The sequence below is a fragment of the Chlorocebus sabaeus genome, chromosome 20, assembly GCF_047675955.1.
Source record: "Chlorocebus sabaeus isolate Y175 chromosome 20, mChlSab1.0.hap1, whole genome shotgun sequence".
Taxonomy (NCBI): Eukaryota; Metazoa; Chordata; class Mammalia; order Primates; family Cercopithecidae; genus Chlorocebus; species Chlorocebus sabaeus.
The window spans coordinates 113,581,873-113,609,677 of NC_132923.1; the positions used below are offsets into that span (position 1 = coordinate 113,581,873).

Consider the following 27,805-nt stretch of genomic DNA (forward strand, 5'->3'; position numbering starts at 1 on the left):
GTGTCATGCACCTGCAGTCCCAGCTACTTGGGAGGCTGAGGTGGGAGGATTGCAAAAGCCCAGGAGGTTGAGACTTCAGTGAGATGTGATTACTCCAGTGCTTAGAGTGACAGAACAAGACCCTGTCTCAAAAGAAAAAAAAAAAAAAAAGAGGGAGCCGGGCGCCGTGGCTCACGCCTGTAATCCCAGAACTTTGGGAGGCTGAGGCGGGCGGATCTCCTGAGGTCAGGAGTTTGAGACCAGCCTGATCAACACTGAGAAACCCCATCTCTACTAAACATACAAAATTAGCTGGGCGTAGCGGCGCATGCCTGTAATCCCAGTTACTCTGGAGGCTGAGGCAGGAGAATCGCTTGAACCCGGGAGGCGGAGGTTGTGGTAAGTTGAGATCGCACCATTGCACTTTAGCCTGGGCAACAACAAGAGTGAAACTCCGTCTCAAAAAACAAAAAGAAGAGGGGTGGGGAGGCTGGGAGAAATTTGACCACAGGGAAGAAGGCAAGTAAGATGCTTGAAGATACTGCTGCCCTTGAAGGTGGAAGGTGCCGTAAGCCAAAGAATGCAAAAAATACAGCTCTTAAAGCTGGAAAAGCAAGAAAACAGATGCTCCCTTATAGCATCCAGAGGGAGTACAGCCCCGCTGACACCTTGGTTTTAGCCCAGTGAAAGTCATTTCAGACTTGTGACCTCCAGAAATGTAAAAGAATAAATGTGGCCAGGTGCGGTGGCTCATGTCTGTAATCCCAGCACTTTGGGATGCCAAGGTGGGGGGGATCACCTGAGCTCAGGAGTTTGAGACCAGCCTGGCCAACATGGCGAAACCCCGTCTCTACTAAAAAATACAAAAATTAGCTGGGTGTGGTGGCACATGCCTGTAATCCCAGCTACTTGGGAGGCTGAAGGAAGTTAGTGGTGATTTGTTATAGCAGCAACAGGAAACTAGTACAGAAGACATCAACATTACCATTGGGCTTGGATGAGGAAATCCAGGAAGGCTGACAGGGTGAGACACGCAGAGGATTTAGCAGAGAGCTCCCAACGACTCCAGCATTTAGGATTCCTGCGGAGGAAGCGCATCTCAGAAAGGGCTCTTGGAGCAGCCAGAGGAAGGAGGGCCACCAAGTAAAATAGTTCTCCTAGGATTCAGGGGCAAGGGTGTTTCAAGAAGGGAGTGGTTAACATTGTCAGGTGCTCCTAGAAGTCAAGCAAGAAAAGTGCCTGAGTCCAGGAGTTTGAGGCTGCTGTGAGCTATGATCATTGCATTGTACTTCAGCCTGGGCGACAGATTGGGACCTCGTCTCTAAAAATAAATAACAAGAAAAGTGCCTGTTTGGTTTCAAGAGTTGACCTTGAAAGGAACTGTTGGAATAGTTGTCTTCTCTATCAGATGGTACACATTTTTTTTTTCAACTTTTAATTCTTTCTTTCTTTCTTTCTTTCTTTTTCTTTCTTTCTTTCTTTCTTTCTTTCTTTCTTTCTTTCTTTCTTTCTTTCTTTCTTTCAGACAGGGTCTCACTTTGTCACCCAGGCTGGAGTGCAATGGCACAATCTCAGCTCACTGCCTCCTTAACCTCCCAGGTTAAAGTCATTTTTCCTGCCTCAGCCCACCAAGTAGCTGGGACTACAGGCAAGAGCCACCACGCAGCAGGGCTAATTTTTGTATATTTTGTAGAGACAAGGTTTCACCATGTTGCTCAGGCTGACCTTGAACTCCTCCTGAACGATCCACTCACCTCGGCTTCCCAAAGTGCTAAGATTACAGGAGTGAGCCACCGCGCCCGTCAACTTTTAATTCTATTACACAGTAGTATATGGTCATTGTATAAAAGTTAGGATATACAGATTCACCAAAAGAAAACAAATTACTCATAATGTCTTCAGCTAGTAACATTTTAGTGCATATCTTTCCGGGTTTTTTCTTTTTTTTTCTTTCCTTTTCTGTGCGAGAAAAGAAAAGATTCTCTAAATCGCCGCCCTGTGGGGTAAAATACCATGAGGCCATTTTAAGAGGGGGAAATTCAGGCTTAGAGAAGCAGGTAATTTATCCAAAGTAACCAAGATTGGAATCTAGGTTCCTCTGACTTCAAAACCAATGTTCCTTGCCGCGGTGCTTTCCTAGTTTTTTACTTGGATAACTTTCCCCCAGAGGACCTCAGGCTTCAAAACTAAACCTAAGTGGATTTCTAACCTGAACCCCATCCGTCATCCGCCCCAAAGGATGGTGAGCCAGGTTAAGGAGCGAAAGGCAAGAGCAGGAAGAGTAAAGGCGAGGGTGCGATCGATGGTCTGGTAAGAGGGAACTGGTACACGCACGTGTTCGGTTCTTCGCAACATCACAAGCAAGCGGGCGTCAAGCTTCCCATTGTACAGATACGGAAACTGAGGTTTCGAGAAGAGAAGTAATTTTCCCCAAGTCACACGCCCCGAGCCACACATCCCCGGGGCGGCGGGGGTTATCAGAAGGGAATCCCTGGATGCTTGCAGAGCTTAGGCTGAGAGCTGGACGTAAGCAGCAAGGGAGGGGTGGGGCGATTCGGGGCGGAGCGAGGCAAGGAGATTGGGCGGGGCTGGGGAGAAAAGAGGGGAGGGTGGGTTTGGATAGGGAAGAAGGGGCGAGGTCATGGGGAACTCGGAACGAATCAGCAGAGGAGGGAGGAAGAGGCAGGGGGCTCTAAGACTGGGCGCGGCGATGGGGCAGCCTGGGCGGTGCAAGGGAGGAGAATTTGGAAGACCCAGAGCGGATGAAAGGAGACTGTGCCTTGGAGGGGCAGGGACGGGAGAAGGCGGAGGAGTTTCGACTGAGGCCAGGGGCGGGGCATCGAGCCAGGGGGCGGGGTCTGAGGCCGTGAGGGGCTGGGGGCGGGGCCGAGGGGGCTGGCGAGGGCCCGGGGGTGCGGCCTGAGGCGGCGCGGGGCGGGTACTGGGGCCGGGGCGCGGACTGTGGCCGTGGAGGCCGGCGAAGGGCCGGGGGCGGGGCCGTCCCAGCTGAGGATCGGAGAGCGGCTGGAGGGGCGGGGGAGGGGGCGGGGCTTGCGGAGGGGCGGGGCGTGCGGAGGCCGGGACTGCGCCCCCGGCAGGCAGTGAGGCCGGCTGAGCGCGGAGCAGCGCAGTGCCCCCCGCGCCCCGCTCCGGCAGCCCCACGCCCGCGCCCGCCATGCCTGAGCAGTTCAGCGTCGCCGAGTTCCTGGCCGTCACCGCGGAAGACCTCAGCTCCCCGGATGGGGCGGCTGCCTTCGCCGCCAAGATGCCCCGGTGCCGGGGGGCGGCGCTGGCGCGGGAGGAGGTAAGGGGGCCGAGGCGGGAGGGGTCGGGGGTCGGCGCCGGGCCTGGCTTTGACCTCCACAGGCGTGACCCGAGCTGCGACGGCCCTTCACCGCGCCCCGAAACCTGCCCCCTCCCTAGGTCTGGGAGGACAGAGCGCATCTCCAACAGCTGCGTCCTTACCGTCGAGGCGGGGAGAGGCCCAAGGGACCGTTTTGGGGGGCCTCGAGGTCACTTCGATGACAGACTCCACAGGTCGGGGGACGTACCCCAAGTGCCCCGCGTGACCACCTTATCACATATGTGTTTGCCTAGCGCCTTCCAGCCGCAGTTTGCGCTTTCATCTTCGGAGCCCCACAAGTGTGACCCCCGAGTCACTCCTCTTCTGAGAAGCAGGCTTCCCGCCTCAGTCCTGAACTAACTTTCCCCGGGCTGCAAGGAGGCCCTCTCCCCCTTGCGGCTGGTTCGGAGATTTGGCCCGCGTTTGTGGAATGAATGCGGATGGGAAGGCGCCAGGAGCCGGGGTTCACCTTGGCCCGGCTGTTGGCAAGTTTATCGTCTCCTCTCCCCTCCCCTCTCCTCTTTGTCTTTCCCAGCAAAGCGTCCCAGGCCTTTTCTTTCGGCCTTGCAGGCTGCCCCACCCCATTCCCATGCGCTTCGGAGTTCCTTCCATTCCTCTTCTCCGAACCTGCTGCAACTTTCCCCAGCTCCTCTGCAAGGAATATTCTAGGACAGACACCCCGTGGCCTTGGTCCAACGGAGAATAATGTGTTTTTACAGCTCCCCATCCAAAGGATAATGTGTTTTTACAGCCCCCATCCAAACGATGCCCTGAATTTTTACAGCTCCCCGTCCAAAGGATGCCCTGAATTTGGGTGGCATTTTGGACCTCAGCAACCCTTCCACCCTTCACCCTAAGTGTACTAGGCACCCACTGTGGGGCAGATACAAAGCTCAGTAGTTCATAACACCCTGCACCAGTGTCGGGAAATCTCTCCTTCTCTTCTCTCTTGGCAGGCTGGCCCTCCATCTCGGAGTCTGGTTGTATCACTTTGTGAGGGTGATAGAGGATTGTGGAAGGAGCATCGACTTTGGGGAAGGCAGACCTTTTTTCAGACGCTGGCTCTGCAATTTGCCATTTGGGTGAACGTGGGCATGTGACCTGTTCTGTCATCTGTGGAATGGGGGTAATAATGTGTACCTCACATGAGACAATGCATATAAAGCATGCATCTTTTTTTTTAGAGACAGAGTCTCGCTCCGTCTCTCAGGCTGGAGTGCAGTGGTGCGATCTCGGCTGACTGCAATCTCTGCCTCCCGGGTTCAAGCAGTTTTCATTCCTCAGCCTCCCAAGCGGCTGGAATTACAGGCGCCCGCCACCACACCCGGCTAATATTTGTATTTTTAGTAGAGACGGGATTTCACCATGTTGGTCAGGCTGTTCTTGAACTCCTGAGCTCAGGCAATCTATCCGCCTTAGCCGCTCAAAGTGTTAGGATTATAGACGTGAGCCACTGCGCTGGCCCGTGCTTCTTGATAAATGGAATGATTATCATCAGTTTAATTGGCAGATCTCTTTAGACAGTGATTGGGTCTCTTTTGTCTTCATTTGTCTCACAGAGCCTAGCCATGTCTCATTTGTCTCACAGAGCCTAGCCTACTACTTTGCACATAGTGGGAGTACATGTTTTATTAAAATAAGCAGCTGGTCAGCTTTGGCTTCCTTCCTTGGGCAGAGCCAGTAGCTTGGAGTCTACTGCCTGTGGATGTGGGTTATATTTTACTGTGGGGCTCACAGGGAAACACTGCTGTCCAGCCCATCCTTTGGAGAGCTTCCTGAGGTTTGTCTTCATAGCCTTACATTTCACGACTCAGAAGAGCTCAGTGCCGTCTGCATTCTTAGGGGTTTCATGGTTCATCCTTCTGCCCAGGTTGTTCATTAGAATCTTAGAGCAGGAGAAGGGGCTCCAATATGAACCTTATCCATGGACAGAAATGCCCATTTATGTAAGTGTAAGTGTCAGCACCGTGTGTGTTGGGGAGGGGCCCTTAGAATGGGTCTAGAGGCCACAGCAGGCTCTGTTCAGGGCTCAGCTTTGTCCCAGTTCAGGCAAGACAAAACCCATACTCCTTTGCCTTCAGATTTTTGGTTTGGTGCACGCAGAGGTTCCAACAAAAAGGCTTGTGGCCCCCAAACACAGTTTTTCTCTTCAGCATTTCAGGGCCCCAAAAGTTAGAGTCTGACCTTTGGATTAGACTTCCCTGAGGTTTCCTGTTTGGTTTTGCATTGGCATTTATATTTTGCGATTATATTGTGTTTACATGTAGTTTGATGCTGCAATTTTTTCCCCCAGTTCTGGGCATGACTAACCCACCCCCAGGCTTGAAGCTCTACTTGACCGAATCAAAACGCAACTGATTCTTAAGTCAAGTCTTCCAGTTCTGGCTGGTTTCCTGGGAGTAACTAGGGACCCTGTCCTGGGACTTGCAGCCCTTTTGTACAGTCCTCCTGGGAAGGACCCTGGGCAGATCACAGGAAACTAGGATGTCAGGGTTGAGGGACCCTTTCAAGATAGAGACCAGCTAGAAAGTCTCCCAGATAAGATGGAGAAACTGAAGTCCAGAGAGGCCAAGAGACTTGTCCAAGCTCTTGCAGCTGGATAGTGGGAAAATTAGCATTTCTACCCACGTGTTTTACCCCTGGTCCTGTTCTCTTGCCTTTTAAAGTCCATCTGTCTGTCCTCCCTGTGTACCTTCTCTGAACCTCGTTATTTTATCCTTAAAATGGATCTCTTAATCACTCCCTGCTTACCTTACTGGGTTGTTAAGGTTTTTTGTGTTAAATTATGAAACAGCGTGCAACTGTGAGGGAGTATGTTAAGATAGTCATTACGTCAACCAGCCTCTTCCTGTCTTGGGCCCCTTTATGCCCATGATGTCATTGATATTCACAACAACAGGTGAAACCGGGTCTAGGGCAGTGAAGGCAGCTGCCCTGTGTCACATAGTGGGTCTCTCTGACTCTGCTGTGCTCTGCCTGGGCTCTGGCCAGCTCTCTATGCCATCTCAACGGACATAAAGGACGCTAAGGACATAAAGATGCTGCTTTGATGTGCTGACTGACTAGGGAGAAGCAGCCTGTTACAGGGAGATCAGTAAGAACCCCAGGAGTTTGTCCTGAGTCCCCAGAGAAGGGTACAGTGAATGCCATAAGAGGCAAGTAGAGCAGGAGAGGGAGAGAGCAGTAAGGACTCGTGCAATGTGGGAGAAGTTCCTGGAGGAGGTGATACTTCCAGGTGGAAGGATAGATGAACCCCATTTAGCGGAGAGGACAAGGGGGGTGATTTCAGAGTCTTGTGGGAAGAGTGCATATTGGGAACCAAGTAAGCCATTTTGACCAAAGCTAAGAATTCATACTATTTTGTGTGCCTCAAATTGCTAGTGGACACATACCCGCCCCCTGAGTAGGTGTCAGATGAAGCAGTCTGCCACAAATAGGAGGTCTTCAAAGGCTTGTTTTGTATATATTTTTTGAAATTTTAAAATAAAATTTTAATTTGACAAGCAGCACAATTTATTATTATTTTATTTTTTGAGACAGGGTCTTACTCTGTCACCCAGGCTGGAGTGCAGTGGCACAATCATGACTTATCACAGCCTCAGCCTCCCGGGCTCAGGTGATTTTCCCACCTCAGCCTCCTGAGTAGCTAGGATTACAGGCGCCTGGTTAATTTTTTTTTTTTTTTTTTTTTTTTTTTTTTGAGATGGAGTTTCACTGTGTAGCCCAGGCTGGAGTGCAATGGCGCAATCTTGGCTCACTGCAACCTCCGCCTCCTGGGTTCAAGTGATTCTCCTGCCTCAGTCTCCCGAGTAGCTGGGACTACAGGCACATGCCACCATGCCCGGTTAATTTTTTGTGTGTATTTTTTTTTTTGTAGAGACGAGGTTTCATTGTGTTAGCCAGGATGGTCTCAATCTCCTGACCTCATGATCTACCCGCCTCGGCCTCCCAAAGTGCTAGGATTACAGGCGTGAGCCACCACACCTGGTGTGCCTGGTTAATTTTTATATTTTTTGTAGGGATGGGGTTTCAGCACATTGCCTGGCTGGTCTTGAACTCCTGGGCTCAAGCGATCTGTCCACCTCGGCCTCTGAAAATGTTAGGATTACAGGCGTGAGCCATCATGCTCGGCCAGGGCATAATTTTTAATAAGAAATTTAAAACGTAACAGACAAGGCCTATGAACAACTATCTCAGTCCCTATATTCTCCCCAGAGGTAATTGCTATGGAAATGTACGTGCTTCCCAATGTATGTTCTCATGGAAAATATATTATCAGTGGGGGAATGGGAGTGGCTGGGGGAATGTTTACCTAAACTGGTATCAGGTCTTATAATGCACAGTTCAAATTGTTTTGGAGTCACATTTTTCTTTTCCTTTGTGACTTTTGCTTTTTTGAATCTTGTTTTAGAAAGGATTTCCTTCTTAATTTTTAATATTCTTGTGAATTTTACAGTTTGCTTTGTAATATGTATTTTAGTGTTAAAATTATGTAATCTTAGAGATTGTTTGCAAGAAACATAAACCCTGTCAAGCTTGTTTCTGTTGGAGGGAAATTTGTTTGTTTGATTTTTGACCATCAGGCAAGAAGATTCAGGGAAATTGGCTTTAAAGAATTAGATGTGCCTCATGGGACTGAAGAGTGAGAGGTAAAAGTACACCTCTCCAGGGCCTGGAACTGGAGGCTGGGAAGTTGTCAGGAACTAAGGCAGCTGCTTCATCATTCTTGTTCTTTCCTGCCTCTGCTTCTCTCTGCACATCTGATCAGTGCTTTTGCTCATTCATCATCACACAGGCCCCAAAGCACAGCCCCCATGCTCACGTGACCTCACTGGGCCAGTGTCTAAAGGTAACCGGACACAAGATTGAGCCAGTCTCATGTCCCACTTCCAAGTTCCTGGCAAAGGTTGACAGCCCGGCCCAGCTTCTGGATTGATTCCAGTAGCTGGGTCTCCACCCCTGGTTTCATCACCAGAGGTCATGGAGGGAAAGTGACAGGCAGGGTAAACATGGCCATTGAGACCTACGGTGTGGGAGGGGGCACTTCTCAGAGAAGAGGGGCGCAGCCTGGAAAGTCCCCTCAGAAGTATCTATGGCGATTCCTCTTTATTTCACACAGTCCAGGTTCCAGGGAGAGGTGCCTTGCCCATCCTGTTCTGTACCTCCCTGGTTTAGATCATTTATGCATACTCTCAGATATAGAAGAACCCGTTTAGAAAACTCAGGTACAGGAGTTTTTTTATTTTTTATTTTTATTTTTATTTTTTCGAGACAGAGTCTCGCTCTGTCGTGCAGGCTGGAGTGCAGTGGTGCGATCTCAGCTCACTGCAAGCTCCGTCTCCCGGGTTCACACCATTCTTCTGCCTCAGCTTCCCGAGTAGCTGGGACTACAGGTGCCCACCACCACACTCGGATAATTTTTTGTATTTTTAGTAGAGACAGAGGTTCACCGTGTTAGCCAGGATGGTCTTGTTCTCCTGACCTTGTGATTCACTCACCTCGGCCGCCCAAAGTGCTGGGATTACAGGCGTGAGCCACTGTACCCTGCTGGAGTTTTGTTTTGTTTTTTTTTTTTAAAGACAGAGTTTCACTCTTGTCATCCAGGCTGGAGTGCAATGGCGCAATCTGGGCTCACTGCAACCTCCACCTCCCGGGTTCAAGCTGGGATTCAAGGATTTTCCTGCCTCAGCCTCCTGAGTAGCTGGGATTACAGGCACCCGCCACCATGCCTGGCTAATTTTTGTACTTTCAGTAGAGAGGGGTTTTGCCATGTTGGCCAGGCTAGTCTCGAACTCCTGACCTCAGGTGATCCACCTGCCTCTGCTTCCCAAAGTGCTGGGATTATAGGCATGAGCCACTGCGCCCAGCCAGGTATAGGGGTTTAAAAGATTTAAAAGATGAGATTAGAATGCTAAGGGGGTGCAGCAAGACTTGGAGGGTCTTGAATGCCAGTTGAGCATTCTGACTTTTTGTTGGGCAGTGGGGACAAGTGGACCCAATCATGTTGCTCAAGGAATGGATGAGGTTGGCCCTGCCTGCTCCATGCCAGGCCCTGTGTGAGGCACTGGGCAGATGCATCGCTCAGTTAAAGAGATACAGTCCCTGCCCTGTGGACCTTACAGTCTTCTGGCAAAGCCTGACAGTAAGCAGGCAAACAAGTCACAACCAGGTGCAGTGGCTTATGCCTGTAATGCCAGCACTTTGGGAGGCCAAGGTGAGAGGATCACTGGAGCCCAGGAGGTTGAGGCTGCAGTGAACTCTGATGGTGCCACTGCACTCTAGCCTGGGCGATAGAGCAAGACCCTGTCTCCAAAACAAAACAAAACAAACAAAAAGAACAAATAAATCAGAAATTGCTCATTGTACTAAGTGGCACGAAGACTCATCCTCCTTGTCAAGGCCTTCCTTGAGGTTTGTTCTGGGTCCTCATCTCTTCAGGGAATCTCGTCCACACGTGTGGCCTTAGTTACCTCTCATCTCCAGGTGACTCACACATTTGTACCTGTAGCCCAGATCCTCATGTGCCACTGCACACTTGACCACACTTCTGACTTTCCTTCAGGCTCCCTTCCAGCATTCTTTTCACAATGAGTGGTGTGACCTCTCACCTCCACACTTGTGCCCCTCATCACCAAGGATCATCAGTTTTACCTTCTTTTTTTTTTTTTTAAGACGGAATCTTGCTCTGTCACCCAGGCTGGAGTGCGGTGGCGCGATCTCGGCTCACTGCAACCTCCATCTCCCGGGTTCAAGTGATTCTGCTGCCTCAGCCTCCCCAAGGCAGGTGGATCACCTGAGGTCAGGAGTTTGAGACCAACCTGGCCAACATGGTGAAACCCTGTCTCTACTAAAAGTACAAAAATTAGCCAGGTGTGGTGGCACATGCCTGCAATCCCAGCTACTCAGGTGGCTGAGGCACAAGAATTGCTTGAACCCGGGAGGTAGAGGTTGCAGTGAGCCCAGATTGCACCATTGTACTCCAGCCTGGGTAGCAGAGCAAGACTCTGTCCCCCCCGCAAAAAATTATTTTATTAAGATCTGATTTATCAATAGATTTTGACTTCTATGAGGATATAAACTAATCTCACTCTTGTGTCCCTAGTATTTACCATAGAACCATAGTGTGTTTTCAGAAAATATTGGTTGAATAACAAATGAAAGGAAAAAAAACTAAAAAGGAGCATTCGTAGAGAATAATGGTATGGGGGTGCTCCAGATGGAGGGGACATCTGGCAAAGGTCCTGAGGCAGTAAAGAAGCTGAAATATATGTGACCCTGAAAGGGGGCCCAAGGGGCAAAAGCACTGAGGTGGGCAAAGGGAAGGGTGGCACTGGCTGAGTTCGGGTGGCGGTGGCGAGGTCATATTCAAGTTTGATGGCCCTGGTAGCGAGTTTAAGTTTTATTTCATATACAGGCAAGCAACATAATCTAGTTTATATTTTAGAAAGATCGTATCAGTTGTTGTGTGGAGACTAGATTGGAAGGGCCAGGAGAGGACCCAAGGAGGCCATGCAGTTATTTAGGGAAGAGATGATGGTGGTGTGGATAGGGTTGTGGTTGGTGGAGGAGGAGAGAAGAGCACAGATTGTAGAAGTGTTTTATAAGCAGTCAAGATTTGTTGATGTAGTACATGTGGGCAGTGCTCAAGACTGGGTCCCACATTTCTTTTTTTCTTTTTCTTTTTTTTTTTTGTTTGATTAGGATGGAGTCTCACTCTGTTGCCCAGGCTGGAGTCCAGTGGCACCATCTCGGCTTACTGCAACCTCCACCTCCGGGGTTCAAGTGATTTTCCTGCCTCAGCCTCCCAAGTAGCTAGGACTACAGGTGCCCGCCACCACACCCAGCTAATTTTTGTATTTTTAATAGAGATAGGGTTTCACCATGTTGGCCAGGCTGATCTCAAACTCCTGGCCTCAAATGATCCGCCCGCCTCAGCCTCTTAAAGTGTTGGGATTACAAGTGTGAGCCACCGTGCCTAGCCTTAAATTTCTGATGGAAGGGTGCCATATACCGAGAAGGGGAAATCTGGCAGGGGAACAGGTTTGGGAGAAAACAAGAATTCTATTTTTTAAAAATTTTTTTGTATTTTAGAGACAGGGTCTCCTTCTTTTGCCCAGGCTGGAATGCAGTGGTGCAATCATAGCTCACCACAGCCTTGAATTCCTGGGCTTAAGCAATCCTCCCACTTCCATAGGCACATGCCACCACATCTATGCTAATTTGTTTTTTCTTTTGGTAAAGATGAGGTCTCACTGTGTTGCTTACGCTGGTCTCAAACTCTTGGGCTTAAGTGATCCTCCTGCCTTGGCCTCCCAAAGTGTTAGGGTTACAAGCATGAGCCACTTGCGCCTGGCCAATAATTCTATCTGTATATCTTTATAGGTCTTGAGACATCCAAGTGGAGATGTCAAGAAGGCAATATGTGAGTTTGGAATTCAAAGGAGCAGGCTGGAGATACACATTTGAGAACTGTCAGCATCGAGACAGTGGGTTTCAAACTTGCATCTGTGTCAGAATCACCTGGCATCGTTCCCAGAGAGTATGATTCAGTGGAGGTATCCTAGGCTTTTTATGGCAAGCAAGAGAAACCATCCTGAGCTGATTTAAGCAGAAAAGGGCTGCACCGAAAGGGAATGTTCAGTAGCTCACAGAATTTCTGGGAAGTTGGAAAACTGGGGCTGGGTAGCAGGCAGGATCTCAGCCAAAATCATGCCACCGAGCCAGTTTGGCAGGACACTGCTGCCACACACTAAATGCCATTGCTGTGTCACTGTCCCCTGGACACTAGGCACCATTGCTGCTGTTGCCACCAGCATTGGAATGGATCTTCCACTGTGCTCCTGATTCAAACTGTAATGAGGGCTTCTGATTGGTTGAGCTTAGGTGTAAGGGAGGCTGGAAAAGCAAGAATTTGTTGTTTTCAGCTTTCATAGGAGGTGAACTCTGCCAAGACTTGTGCAGCGAGGAAGTCCCCAGACATAAGAAGGAGGTCAGCTGCCAGACTGGCACACAATGACGGATGTACTTGACAGCAGGTTTGCCAGCTTGTGGGACTGTCTGGGAATCTGCATTTAAACCAGCACCCTGGAAATTCCCGTGCAGGTGCTGCCTGAATCACATTTGCATCCATTGCTTGAACTAGTACTTAAAGCTGTGGGGGCTGGGCGTGGTGGCCCACACCAGTAATCCCAGCACTTTGGGAGGCTGAGGCAGGGGGATCACTTGAGGTCAGGAGTTTGAGACCAGCCTGGCCAACATGGCGAAACCCCATCTCACTAAAAATGCAAAAAATTAGCCGGGTGTGGTGGCACGCACCTGTAATCCCAGCTACTCAGAGGCTGAGGTAGGAGAATCGCTTGAACCTGGGAGGTGGAGGTTGCAGTGAGCCAAGATTGCGCCACTGCACTCCAGCTGGGATGAAAGGGCAAGACTGTGTCTCAAAAAAATAAAAAAATAAAAAATAAATAAAGCTGTGGAATGGACAAGATCACCTAGAGAGAGGAGTGAAGAAGGCCCAGGCCCAAGCTCTGGGGACCCTCAGTATCAAGAGATTGGGATAGGAAGAGGAATTAATAAAGGAGACCAAGAACGGGCTGCCAGTGGGGAAGGAAGGAAATAAGACAGTGCTGTGCCTCAGAAGCCAGGAGAGAAGTGTTCTGAGGAGAAGGGGTGCTCGACTCTGTTAGATGCTGTCCAGATGCCCAGAGGTAAAATAAGACAATGACAGAGACACAGCCTCTGGCTTTGGCGACATAGAGGTCATTGGGAACCTTAAGAGCAGGTTTATGGCTCACACCTGTAATCCCAACACTTTGGAGGGCTGAGGTGGGTGGATCACCTGAGGTCAGGAGTTCGAGACCAACCTGGCCAACATGGCAAAACCCCATCTCTATTAAAAATACAAAAATTAGCCAGGCATGGTGGCGGGCACCTGTAATCCCAGCTACTCAGGAGGCTGAGGCAGGAGAATTGCTTGAACCCGGTAGATGGATGTTGCAGTGAGCCGAGATCGTGCCACTGCAGACACAACAAGACTCCATCTCAAAAAAAAAAAAAAGAAAGAAAGAAAAAGAAAAAAAAAAGAGCAGATTTAATGCCATTTTCGCCTCCACACCAGCCTGGACTGATTTGAGGAGGGGGTAGATGAGAAGTTCTCCCGAGAAGGGAAGCAGAGACATAGGGTGTGGCTAGGGCCCTGGGATCAACAGGGTTTTCTAGGATGGACTGGGGACCCAACTCCACTGAGCCAGCCTCCTCCCTACCAACAGCCTCTGCACTGGGGGCCAAGGGTCTTCCCAGAGTTGTCAGCCTTGAGCCTGTCTCTCAAAGTCTCCTTCTCTCCCCAAATTTGTCTTTTTCTGTACTCACTTCCTTGCCTAGTGTTCAGCTGTTTCTGGTCACTGAGGTGCAAGGAGACAGATGACTCAGGCAGATTTGGAGGCAGAAACTGTAACTTTAGGTCAGAGCAGAAGGAACATGCTTTCCCTGAAGGCGACTTGATCATATCATTTGCAGACAAGATGCTGCTAGAGAGTCCCTCTGATGGACCTAGAACTTGGGCCCAGCGCAGATGAGGGAGTGAGACCCACAGGGGCACAGTGAGTGGCTTCTGTGGCTCTAGGGCAGGGCCCTGGGAAAACTGTGATTCCACCTCACCAACGTCACAGGAGGTGCTTTAGAGGGCATGGGAGGCTGAGCTGGGAACAGCTGCTGCTGAAGGTTCTCTCACTTGACTGGTTTTAGACCTTGAAAGAGCGTTTAAGAATCTCAGCTGCCTCGGGCTACACCCAGACCCACTGAATCAGAATCTCCCAAGGGCGAGGCCTGGGCAAGTGTGCAGTTCAGAAGTTCCCAGGTAACTGATGGGCAGTCGGGGTGAAAACTATTGTGGTGAGCTATTGCATGCCCACTGAAGATTGGTAATCCATTAAGCCATATTTACTCAACGCCTGTGGTGTACAAAGGCAGGCTCTGAGGGCATGGAGAGAACCAGACAAGGTCCCCTTCTCGGTGGGAGGACTCTGCCAGTGAAAAGTTGATTGACAGCCTGTAGCTTGCAGGGATGTGGCTGAGGTCTGTGGCGAGAGTCCAGTAACTAAAGTCAGACAGACTTGGGTTTCAATTCCTATTGGCTGTGTGACTTTGGGCAAATGACTTAACCTTTCTGAATCTTGGTTTTCTGATCTGTGAATTAGGGATGATGATAACTGTCTTATGGGTTTGTTTGAGGGAATAACACATAAAAAATCTAGCAAGCATATGCCTAGCGCCTAACAGGTACTTAGTAATTTTTAAAAATTCCCTCTTACTGTAAACACAAGTCCACCTGCACACAGCGTAGTTAAAGAGATCAGGAAACATACAGAGAAAAGAGGAAAGTAATTGCAATAGGGATGAGGTAATTACCATGAGTGAGTGTTGAGATTATCTGTGTGGTCCTGGCACCAGAGCAAAAAGGGAAACCTTGTATACGTTGGAGGTGTTGGGGAATGAACAGCTGAGCCTGATTTTGGACAAGGCAGGGTCTTCCCTCAGCTCTGCCCTTTGCTCTCTGCCTTCTGTTCATTTCTTTGTCAAACATTTGCTGAGGCCAGTGCAGTGGCTCATACCTGTAATCCCAGCACTGTGGGAGGCCAAGGTGGGAGGATCACTTGAAGCCAGGAGTTTGAGACCACCCTGGGCAACAAAGACAGACCCTGTCTCTACAAAAACAAAACAAAATGTTTGCTGAGAGGCTACCTAGCAGTTCTCAGTCCTGGCTGCACCCTACAATCCCTTAGGTTGCTTCTAGGGAGATTTCTTCTCATTCAGATAAAATTCACATAACAGAAAACTCAACCATTTTAAAATATACAATTCAGTGGCCTTAAGTATAGTCACAGTGTTGTGCAGTCATCACCACTATGTAATTCCAGAACATTTCCATCACCCCAAAAAGAAACCCTGTATTGATCAGTAGTTACTCTCCACTCCCTTTCACCCGGCCCCCGGCAACTTTCCATCTCTATGGCTTTACCTATTCTGGACAGTTCACGTGAATGAAATCCTACTATATGTGGCCTTTTGTGTCTGATGTCTTTCAGTTGCGTAATGTTTTCAAGATTCATCCATGTTGTCTGGGTTGTGTTAAAAAGCAATAAAAATAGGAATAATAAACACACCGGGCAGTGTTGTAAGCATTTTTCAGATATTAACACATCATAACACAGGGCCTGTCCAGTTATTTGGATACATAGAAGGTGTCTGCTGGGCAGGAAGAGCTACCGTGAAGCCCTTTCTGTGTGTCATGTGCTGGGCCATGTGCTTAAATGCCTGACTGAGTTCAGTCTGATTAGATAGATGCTGTTATTATGCCATTTGACAGATGGGGGACATCTGTCAGAGAAGCTGTGTCACTTGCCTCATGTCACACAGCTAAGAGGACTGGAACCATAATTTGGACTTTAGGACAGTACGACTTGAAAGCTGGAGTCCTTAACCCTTGCTCTGTTTTCTGTATTGCCACTGGGCCTTGCTAATAAGTATTCATACATTTAATCATTCATTCATTCATTCCACATGTGCTTATTAACACCCATATCCTGAGTCTCGTGTTGAGTGCTGCAGATACAAAGGTAAATGAGCCATTCCCTGCCTTTCTGGAGTTTTCAGCCCCACAGAGATCAGACATGTATGGCAAATAAGGTCCTGGATGCTCTAATGAAAGCCTGTAGTGGGCACAGGATGGAATAAAGGCAGGCAGGATCAGTTCTGTTGTGGTGTGGGGGTGACTGTAAGTTGAGTCGGGAAAGATGAAGTGTTTACTAGACAGAATGGGGCAGAGGGAGCAGCATGAGCAAAGGTCTGATGACTGGAAACAGTTTGGCATATTTAGGAAATTGCCAAGAGTTCGATAGGGCTGGTTTTAAGGGATCAGTGATGGATAGCAAGTCCAGGTGGGGGGCAGGGAGGGATTAATCCTGGCCAAAAAGGGAACCCAAAGGTGGGAAGTACCGTTTGTTGCTCTGTCCAAGAGGGCAGGCCAGGTTCTTCCCCAGGGTGGGGTGGAATTCAGGGCTTGGGGCCAGGGGTCGGGTAGAAACCTTTGGCGGTTAGTCCAGCAAAGTTCTTGTTCTCTTAGCTCATCACCGCCAAGCAATCTCCTGAGGACAATCCCAGCCAGGAAACTTGGGGTTTGCAGAGGCCTCAGCATATATTGAGGGTGTGGCTCCCTTCCTGCAACCCCTCTTCCTCCCTGCTTCCCACCACCCCACAAGGGGCAGCCTGTAAGGCTGAGCTGGTGAGGCTGGACAAGTGCCCAGGCTAGGAAGACGTCTGCAGAGGCCTGACCAAGGGGCGCACGGCCAGTCACGGGCTCCAGCAGTGCAGGAAGGAAAACAGCAAGAGGCCAAAGGATCCTGAAATAATAAATGTCAGAGCAGACAGGAGCCTTCCTTGTCACCACCCAAACCCTTCATTCCAGAAGAGGAGTCAGAAGCTCAGGGTGGGAAGGAGACTGGCCAGGTCACACTGCGGGACAGGGGCAGGGCTGGGGCTGGCTCTGGGTCCTGGCTCCCAGGCCTTGCAGTGTAGCCACCGCAGCGGCTGTGGGGTGGCAAGCAGGGCCAAGGGCCACCTTTGCATGGATGAGGTAGAGGGATAGCTGGGAAGAGCACTGCCCTCCTCTGGCACCTCCTTCTGCCCCAGCCTGGACTCTCAGGTGCTGGGGGTGGGGGCTGATCCAGAGGAAAACCATTTGGAGTCTTTTGCTCGCTTCTGCTGGCGGCTGAGGTTGGAGCAGCCTTGTAGGGTATGACTGACCTCAATTGTGTCCCAGCGCTTTGGCCTGGAAGGGGATTTAGAGCTCATGTCTGTTAGCTCAAAATTGGACAGATGAGGAAACTGAGGCATAGAAGGAGGAGGGAACTTGCTCAGAGGCACACAGAGGGCTTAATGGCAGAGACAACCCTAAAATTCAGCACTTTCCAGTTCAGGGCTCTTGGTCTCATGGCCTTGTTCTATATGCAGTAGAAGGCTGTTCTCACAGTGTTTCTGCGGCTCCTCTGAAGATGCCTGGCGTCCAGCATTAGAGAAAACATTATCTCAATTTGTTTTCACAGCAATCCTTACAGAGATAACTGGGGCTCAGAGAGAGAGGATTTAGCTCATAGTTTGCTTTAGTGTGATAGCAAGAAAGGGCTCTGGAGGCAGAGTTCTCTGCACTTTTTTTTTTTTTTTTTTTTTTGAGATGGAGTCTCGCTCTCTTGCCCAGGCTGGAGTGCAGTAGCGCGATCTCTGCTCACTGCAAGCTCCGCCTCCCGGGTTCATGCTATTCTCCTGCCTCAGCCTCCCGAGTAGCTGGGACTACAGGCTCCCGCCACCATGCCTGGCTAATTTTTTGTATTTTCCGTAGAGACGGGGTTTCACCGTGTTAGCCGGGATTGTCTCGATCTCCTGACCTCGTGATCCACCCGCCTCAGCCTCCCAAAGTGCTGGGATTACAGGCGTGAGCCACCGTGCCCGGCCCTCTGTGCTTCTTAGAACTTGGTACATGACCTTGAGCAAACTGCCTAACCTACCCCAGCCTCAGTTTCCTCATCTGGAAGATGGGGAGGATAATAACTACCTCACAGAGCTGTTGGGAGGAATAGGCCAGGTAACAAACATAAAGTGCCTGTCCCAAAGTGAGCAGTCAGTGAGTGGGGCGGTAGGTAGGTGAATTCATGCTGATAATAGACTCAAGCTGGGTGCTTGGAATGGGAGTCCTTCCTGTTGGGTGATCTGCTCCGGGCCAGGGCCTGGCTGTGTTCCCATCACCCTGTCATGCCTGGGGGACACGGCTGAACCCTCTTTGTCCCGCTTGAACATGGATCTGCAGCCAAGCCCTGGAGTTAAACTTTTTATGTTGAGAATTACCAAGTAACTGCCCTCCTGTTCAGAACCCTTCAGGAGCACCCCATCATTTATAGAATAAAACCTAGAGGTTTGGTTAAAAGCATAGACTCTGGAGCCCAACTGCCTGGGTTTGAGTTTATGTATTTATTATTATTGTTATTATTATTTTTGAGATACGGTCTTGTTCTGTTGCTCAGGCTGGAGTGCAGTAGTGCAATCAGAGCTCACTGCAGCCTTGACCTCCTGGGCTCAAGTGATACCCTACCTTAGCTTCCCAAGTGGCTGGGACTACAGGTGTGTGCCACCATGCCTGGCAAATTGTTTTGTATTTTTTGTAGAGACAGGGTTTCGCCATGTTGCCCAGGCTTGTCTCAAACTCATGGGCTCAAGCAATCCACCCACTTAGGCTCCCCAAAGTGCTGGGATTACAGGCAGGAGTCACCACACTTGGCCTGCATTTTCTGTAAATTGGTAATTGGATCTGGAAGTGAGAAGCCCTGGGTTTTTGTTTTTGTTTTTTTTTTGTACTTTATTTATCATTTTATTAAATACTTTAAGTGTAACTTGGTTTGTTCATTAAGATATTGTATTTTTTTGTTTGTTTGTTTGTTTTTGAGACGGAGTCTCACTCTGTCTCCCAGGCTGGAGTGCAGTGGTGTGACCTTGGCTCACTGCAAGCTCCACTTCCTGGGTTCAAGTGATTCTCCTGCCTCAGCCTCCCGAGTAGCTGGGACTACAGGCACGTGCCACCACACCCGGCTAATTTTTGTATTTTTAGTAGAGACGGGGTTTCACCATGTTGGCAAGGATGGTCTCAAACTCCTGACCTCGTGATCTGCCCACCTCGGCCTCCCAAAGTGCTGGGATTACAGGTGTGAGCCACCACGCCCGACCAAACATTGTATTTTTAGGATCATGTTTAATATGTAGTACATATAATTTAATCATCTTTGTGGACATTGGAGTCAAAGACCAAAGAGCCAGGATTCAGCCACCTCACAGGAAAACTCCTTTTTAGCGTTGGAGTTTCATTGATCTTCCCACATCACTTATACTGTTAGTATTGATTGATTGAAAAATACGGGAAAGAACAAAAAGCTACCATGAATTCAGGAATGCTTTTAAAGAGTTCTGTGTCTTATTGATCATAGAGTTGCACATATTTGGAATGTGGTCAGACTAATTTGTGAAACTTTTTTTTTTTTTTTGGAGACGGAGTCTCGCTCCGTCGCCCAGGCTGGAGTGCAGTGGCCAGATCTCAGCTCACTGCAAGCTCCGCCTCCCGGGTTCACGCCATTCTCCTGCCTCAGCCTCCGAGTAGCTGGGACTACAGGCACCCGCCACCTCGCCCGGCTAGTTTTTTGTATTTTTTAGTAGAGATGGGGTTTCATCGTGTTAGCCAGGATGGTCTCGATCTCCTGACCTCGTGATCTGCCCGTCTCGACCTCCCAAAGTGCTGGGATTACAGGCTTGAGCCACCGCGCCCGGCTGTGAAACATTTTTATACTCGTTGGTAGTGCTCATGATAAGTGTAGCTTCAAAGGGTCCTGCTAGTAACACCGTGGACCTCCAGGGTCTGGGTCCATTGCCTGGAAATGAACAAGGGAGTTAGAGTTTTAACAGTTTAGTTCCCAGGTCCACGTTTTGGCTGTGTGAGTTCAGGCAATGGTCTTCACTGTTCTGTGCCTCACTGACTCATCAGCCAGATGGGAACAAAAACGATGACTGCCCTTTTAAGATGCTGTGTGTGTTAAACGGTGGGTGTCAAACTCCCTTACAAACTGCAAAGCTTGATACAAGTTTTAGTTTGCATTTTTTTTCCTTTTTTTTTTTTTTTTTTTTTTTTTTTTTGAGACGGAGTCTCGCTCTGTCGCCCAGGCTGGAGTGCAGTGGTGTGATCTCAGCTCACTGCAACCTCCGCCTCCTGGGTTCAAGCAATTCTCTGCCTCAGCCTCCTGAGTAGCCGGGACTACAGGCGCCTGCCACCACACCCGGCTAATTTTTTTGTATTTTTAATAGAGATGGAGTTTCACCATCTTGGCCAGGGTGGTCTTGAACTCCTGACCTCGTGATCCACCTGCCTCTGCCTCCCAAAGTGCTGGGATTACAGACATGAGCCCCCACGCCGGCCTAGTTTGTATTTGTTCCTTAGTTTGTTTGCATTTCTAGTGAAACCTGGGGCAAGAAACTCACCTGAGCCTTTATTTTGCAGTCTGTAAAATGAGGAGGTAATGTTAGATAATCTCTAATATTCTGTGACTTCGCCTCTTAAGGAACAACACCATAGTCCAAAGCAAAGATAGAAAATGTTTTTCATTTCCTGTACCAACTCTAGTTTAATTGGTAGGAGCTACTGTCATATCTTAACAGAATGATGAACCAAACCCACAGTCAGTGGGGAAAATACTGTGATCGATTAATAATGGCTGTAATGGGCCGGGCGTGGTGGCTCACACCTGTAATCCCAGTACTTTGGGAGGCCAAGCCGGGCAGATCACGAGGTCAGGAAATCGAGACCATCCTGGCTAACACGGTGAAACACCCATCTCTACTAAAAATACAAAAAAATTAGCCAGGCGTGGTGGTGGGCGCCTGTAGTCCCAGCTACTTGGGAGGAGAGGAAAATGGTGTGAACATGGGAGGCGGAGCTTGCAGCGAGCTGAGATCGTGCTAGTGCACTCCAGCCTGGGTGACAGAGACAGAGCGAGACTCCATCTCAATAATAATAATAACAATAATAATAATAATAATGACTGTAATGGGCTGGGTGAGGTGGCTCACACCTGTAGACCTACCACTTTGGGAGGCTGAGGCAGATGGATTACCTGAGGTTGGGAATTCAAGACCAGCCTGGCCAACATGGTGAAACCCCCATTTCTACTACAAAAACTTAGCCAGGTGCAGTGGTGCACGCATGCCTGTAATCCCAGCTACTCTGGAGGCTGAGGCAGGATAATCGCTTGAACTTGGGAGGTGGAGGTTGCAGTGAACTGAGATCATGCCAATACACTCCAGCCTGGGCTGCAGAGTGAGATTTCATCTCAAAATAATAGTAATAATAATAATCATAATCATAATGGCTGTAATGGTCATGGGATGACACAGAAGTGATGCCTATGCACTGTATTATAATGGTCCAAAGGAATGAATGTCTAATGGTGAAATGTAATCTGTATCTCCCAAGGCCTTAGCTCTAGCAGCTCTGCCCCCTTGGCTGAGTTGCCTTGGTAACCACAGCTGGCTCTGATAAACCATAGGAATGAAGAATGGGTCCTATTGATGAATGCTGACCCAAGAGGGGGGCATGCAGAAGGCCCTTCTAGGCAGGGCAGCTGGGCATGGCCTAGTGCTGCCATCTGTGGTCTTTTGCCTGCAGAGAACACAAACCAGGGAGCCAGAGCATGGTGTGTGTGTGTGTGTGTGTCTGTGTGTGTGTGTGTTGGGATCAGGGTAGGGGACACAAAGGGCAGTGCCAGCAGCTGGAATTTAGGCCTTGTCTAGGGCCAGCCAGGGTAGGCTGCCCAGAGGTCTCCAGTGGGCTTTCCAAGCTCAGACGTGTCTCTTACACTCAGACATGTTTCAGCCACCTTTGCGCAGTGCCTGCCAGGCTCTTGCATGGATCCATTGACTCTTAGCTTTGAATGAAATCTAAATAGCTGTCCATTCTAATCCAAAATCCAGTGTCTGAATCACTCTCTAGCACCTAAAGTATTTGAATACTTCAAGTGACAGGGAGCTCACTCCCTTCAGGGGTGGCCTCTTCTTCCTTGGGAATGTCCCCTGTTTGAGCTGAAATCTGTTTCTGTCTCCCTAACTTCCACCTCTCAGTCCTGGGAATCCTCTCTGAGGCCAGCCTGAACAAATTCGTTTTTTCAGTAGGATATCCTTTAGAGTGTTTGTAATTGGGGCCTCACCATTGCTGTCAACCTTGTTTTCCTTGGACAGATCTCCCTCTGTGCCCCGCCTTCTCCCTCTCCTAAGACTGAGGGAATGGTGAGGGAATATGGTATAGTAGTGGAATTGGGATTTAGGTTTGAAGGCAGATCCAGTCCCAGGATCAAAGAAGCTGTGCCCCCTAACCTTTGTGGGGCAGCTTGGAGATGGGGAAAGAACATTGGCCCTGGATTTGGCTAGTCCTGGGTTTAAATTATGACTCTGGGCCAGGTGCGGTGGCTCACACCTATAATCCCAGCATTTTGGGAGGCCAAGGCAGGTGGAACACCTGAGGTCAGGAGTTCGAGATCAGCCTGGCCAAGATGGTGAAACCCTGTCTCTACTAAAAATACAAAAATTAGCTGGGCATGGTGGCACATGCCTGTAATCCCAGCTACTCAGAAGGCTGAGGCAGGAGGCTTGCTTGAACCCAGGAGGCAGAGGTGGCAGTGAGCTGAGATCATGTGTCTGCACTCTAGCCTGGGTGACAGAGTAAGACTCTGTCTCAAAAAAAAAGAAAAGAAAAAAGAAAAAGTTACAGCTCTGCCACTGTTCATCACTGTGTGACTTGGATATGTTCCTCCCCCTGACAGCTTCATCTTTAAAATGGGAATGGCAATGCCTTCCTCAAAGAGTGGCCAGGATAGTGACAAGTAATGAGGCTGCACAGAGCAGGCACTCGGGACATGCTGCTTGCACTCTCCCTTCCTGGTGGTGGAGGTCTGCTGTGGTCCCTCTCCACCTGTGGTTCTTCACAGCTTGCTGATGAGGATCAACATGGAGTTGGGAGTGTGGGGAGATATGTTTAATTAATTCAATGAAACTTGAGAAATTCCTAAACCAAATTCAATTTAATTTTGAAGTAGGTAACATTTTTAGTTATCAAATAGTAGGCAGTATTCTAAGCACTTTACCTATAGAATTTACTTAATCTCCCCAACAACCTTATGTGGTAGGCAATATTATCATCTTCATTTTATGAATGGGGAAATTGAGGGACTGAGAGGTCACCTCAGGTACCTGGTGGAGCTGGAATTCAAATCCAGGTAGTTTGGGGACAGCCCCATACTTTTAGCAATAATGATGTACTGCATCTCTGAAGAGAATTAGAACAGTAAATTCCCAAACTTTAGCATGCATTAGAATCACCTGGAGGGCTTGTTAAACCACAGATTGCTGGACCTCACCCACAGATTTTCTGATTCAGCTGGAGAATTTGCTTTTCTAACAAGTTCCTGGGTGATGCTGCGGCTGGTTGAGGGCCCCCACCTTGAGAATCGCTGACTATAGGGATTAAATGGGCCCACCTGAACCTAGAGGCTGATTTTTTTTTTTTTTTTTTTAAGACAAGGTCTCATTCTGTCACTCAGGCTGGAGTGCAGTGGCATGATTATAGCTTTCTGCAACCTCAAACACCTGGGCTCAATGGATCCTCCCACCTCAGCCTCCCAAATAGCTGGGACTACAGGTGTGTGTCACAGCACTTGGCTAATTTTTTTTTTTTTAAATTTTTTGTAGATGGTCGGGTGCAGTGGCTCATGCCTGTAATCCCAGCACTTTGGGAGGCCAAGGCAGGAGGCCAAGGCACTTGAGGTCAGGAGTTCGAGATTAGCCTGGCCAACATGGCGAAACCCCATCTCTACTAAAAATACAAAAATTAGCCAGGCATGGTGGTGGGCGCCTGTAGTCCCAACTACTTAGGAGGCTGAGGCAGGAGAATCGCTTGAACCTGGGAAGCAGAGGTTGCAGTGAGCTGAGATCACACCACTGCACTCCAACCTGGGCAAGAGAGAGAGACTCTGTCTCGAAAAAAAAAAAAATTTTTTTTTTTTTTTTTTTGGTATAGATGGGGTCTCACTTTGTTGCCGTGGCTGGTCTTGAACTCCTGGGCTCAAGTGATCCTCTCACCCTGGCCTCCCAAAGTGCTGGGATGATAGGAGGGAGCCACCATGCCCGGCTTTTCCTTAATCTCTCCAGTTTCATGGGGAATGAGGGCTGATCTCACACAGAGGCAGAAAACAAACCACAGTTAAGAACCATGCTCATGTTTTCCAAATGCCTCAAGCCTTGCCACATGCTGCCATGTTTGTGATCTCATTAAGCCTCAGAGTAATTCTGTGAGTTAAGCAGAGAATGGATTTTTTCCACCTGTAATCCCAGCACTTTGGGAGGCCAAGGCAGGCGGATCACGAGTTCAGGAGTTTGAGACCAGCCTGGCCAACATGGTGAAACCCCATCTCTATTAAAGATACAAAAAATTAGCCGGGCGTGGTGGCGGGAGGTGGAGGTTGCAGTGAGCCGAGATTGCACCATTGCCCTCTAGCCTGGGTGACAGGGCGAGATTCCATCTCAAAAAAAAAAAAAAAAAAAATGTTTTAAAGAGAAGAAGTTTAGAAAACTAACTGGGCTAATATCACCCAAGGAGATAATTTCGAAGAGGCTGGGGCTAGAATCTTAGCTACTGACTCATCACAGCACTCTGGAAACCTCTCCGCCTTTCCCCACAATATCTTCCTTTCCCCAGGCTACTATCAGAATTGTCTCCTTAAAACTAAATTTTTTTATCGGTGTGCAGATGAGTGGATTAAAAAAAAAAACCCTGCATTTCTTTAGCTTAGATCTTTGAGCCCCATTACACCACAGGATAGATGTTATCAGTCATTTATACCCCAGTGTGAATGATTTTCAGATATTTTCTTGAGAAAGGAGTCATTAGAACTTTTCCCTTTTCATGCTCCCTTTGGGCACTTGCATGTTCTGAAGTCTGTGGGTCTCTTGAAGGAAGGGGCCGTGTCTTATGTGTCCCCACCATCTGGCACCATGCCTGGCTGAAGCAGTCACCAAGAAATGCTTGTTGAAATGAATGAATGAATGGAGGAACTATGTTCCTCTCCTTGCCCATTCTTCCCAGAGCAAGCCTTCCTGGCAGTCCTACCATTTATACCAAGCGTTCCCTCCCCTCTACCTCACAGTGCAGTCTCTTTAGTCTCTTTTCTGCCTGTCCAGGGGCCAGAGTTAAGCATCAAAGCTTAAGGGAAGCCTTCCTCATTCCTTCAAAGCAGACATGGCTGTTTTCCCTGGACTCCCAGGAACCTTCCATCATAGCCCTCATCACATTGCATGATAAGTGTCTGCTTATAATGGCTTTTTCTTTTTTTCTTTTCTTTTTTTTTTTTTGAGGCAGAATCTCGCTGTGTCGCCCAGGCTGGAGTGCAGTGGTGCGATCTCAGCTCACTGCAAACTCTGCCTCCTGGGTTCACACCATTCTCCTGCCTCAGCCTCCTGAGTAGCTGGGACTACAGGTGCCCGCCACCACACCTGGCTAATTTTTTGTATTTTTAGTAGAGACGGGGTTTCACCGTGTTAGGACGGTCTCGATCTCCTGACCTCGTGATCCACCCGCCTCAGCCTCCCAAAGTGCTGGGATTACAAGCGTGAGCCACTCGCCTGGCCTATAATGGCCTTTTCTTCCCTTCAATGATGATGTTCTTGAGAGCTGAGATCGTGTCTTTTTTTTTTTTTTTTTTTTTTTTGAGACGGAGTCTGGCACTCTCCCCCTGGCTGGGGTATAATGGCGCAATCTCGGCTCACTGCAGCCTCCGCCTCCCGGGTTCAAGCTATTCTCCTGCCTCTGCCTCCCGAGTAGCTGGGACTACAGGCACATGCCACCACGCCGGCTAATTTTTTGTATTTTTAGTAGAGATGGGGTTTCACCATGTTAGCCAGGATGGTCTTGATCTCTTGACTTTGTGATCCGCCAGCCTTGGCCTCCCAAAGTGCTGGGATTACAGGCATGAGCCACTGTGCCCGGCCGAGATTGTGTCTTTTTTACACAGGTTGTAGTGGGCACTCAATAACTAGTTGAATGACTAAACAGCCACGTGAACTTGGCAGCCAAGAGGATTAGGGACGGGAAGGGTATCTGGCTGGGAAGCCGTTTCCTGATAGATGTCTGTCTGACAAGGGCATCAAAAAACAGTCTGTGGCTGGGTGCGGTGGCTCACACCTGTAATCCCAGCACTTTGGGAGGCCGAGGTGGGCGGATCACGAGGTCAGGAGATCCAGACCATCCTGGCTAACATGGTGAAGCCCAGTCTCTACTAAAAAAATACAAAAAAGTAGCCAGGCATGGTGGCGGGCGCCTATAGTCCCAGCTACCTCAGGAGGCTGAGGCAGGAGAATGGCGGAACCTGGAAGGCGGAGCTTGCAGTGAGCGGAGATGGCACCACTGCACTCCAGCCTGGGTGACACAGTAAGACTCCTTCTCAAAAAAATAAAAATAAAAATAAAAACAGTCTCTGAATGATTCGGGTGACTTGTCTCCCTGTACTGGTTAAAACTAGTTTCAGCTACAAGTGGCAGAATACCCAGTATAACAGTGGCTCAAATAAGAGATTTCTCTTTCATATTAAAGAAGTCCACAGGTAAGTAGGCCGAGGCTGCTAGGGTAGTTTCTAATCACTCAGGACAAGGCTGATATCTTGTTGCTCCGCCATCCATTACAGATGGTTTCTACTTCATGGTCCAGGATTGCTGCCTGAGCTCTAGACATTGCAAGCACATTGTAGCCAGAAGAAAGGGGTGACAGAGGGTACCCTTGCATTCACCTTTTTTCTTTTGTTTCTTTTTTTGGGGGGCAGTGTTTTGAGACAGGGTCTCACTCTGTTGCCCAGGCTGGAGTGCAGTGGCATGATCACGACTCACTGTAGCCTCAACTTCCTGGGGTCAAACAGTCCTCCCACCTCAGCCTCCTGAGTAGCTGGAACTACAGGCACATGCCCCCATGCCTGGTTTTTTATTTTTTGCAGAAACAAAGTCTCACTATGTTGCCCAGGCTGGCCTCGAACTCCTAGGCTCAAGCGATCCTCCAGCCCCAACCTCCCAAAGTGCTAGGATTACAGCCGTGAGCCACCACACCCCAGCCCCTTTTTTTCCTAATTAAAAAAAAAATTGACTTTATTTTTTAGAGCAGTTTTAGGTTCACAGCAAAACTTGGCAGGAAGTACATAGAGTTCCCATATACACACAGCCTCCCAGTCTGTCAGCAGCTCTTACCAGAGTGGCATATTTGTTTCAATCAATGACCATACATTGACACATCATCACCAAAAGTTCATAGTTTACATTAGGGTTCACTCTTAGTGTTGTACATTCTGTAGGATTGGACAACTGTATAAGTCCATGTATCCACCATTATAGCATCATACAGAAATATTTCCCTGCCCTAAAAAGCTTCTGTGCTTCACCTGTTCCTCATCCCTCCCCCAATCCCTGGCTACCACTGATCTTTTTACTGTCTCCGTAGTTTTGCTTTTTTCAGAATGTCATATAGTTGAAATCATGTAGTAGCCTTTTCTTTTTTTATTTGAGACAGAGTCTCACTCTGTCACCCAGGCTGGAGTGCAGGGGTGCGATCTCGGCTCACTGCAACCTTCGCCTCCTGGGTTCAAGCAATTCTCCTGCATCAGCCTCCCAAGTAGCTGGGATGACAGGCACCCACCACCACGCATGGCTAATTTTTTGTATTTTTAGTAGAGATGGGGGTTTCACCATCTTGGCCAGGCTGGTCTTGAACTCCTGACCTCGTGGATCCACCCACCTCAGCCTCCCAAAGTGCTGGGATTACAGGCGTGAGCCACCGCGCCCAACCGTAGCAGCCTTTTCAAATTGGCTTCT

General features: G+C 49.0%; 1 protein-coding gene across 2 annotated transcripts in view; it reads left to right on the plus strand.

The window, feature by feature from the left end:
* The first annotated feature begins 3,041 nt into the window (after window positions 1–3,041).
* The window catches only part of ASAP3 (ArfGAP with SH3 domain, ankyrin repeat and PH domain 3), a 56,066-nt gene continuing 31,302 nt past the window's right edge, over window positions 3,042–27,805 (plus strand). For both annotated transcript variants that reach the window (XM_073007709.1, XM_007980078.3), the window contains exon 1: window positions 3,042–3,283. In XM_073007709.1, the coding sequence (XP_072863810.1) occupies window positions 3,155–3,283 (129 nt within the window). In that variant the 5' untranslated portion in view covers window positions 3,042–3,154. The remainder of the gene's footprint in view (window positions 3,284–27,805) is intronic.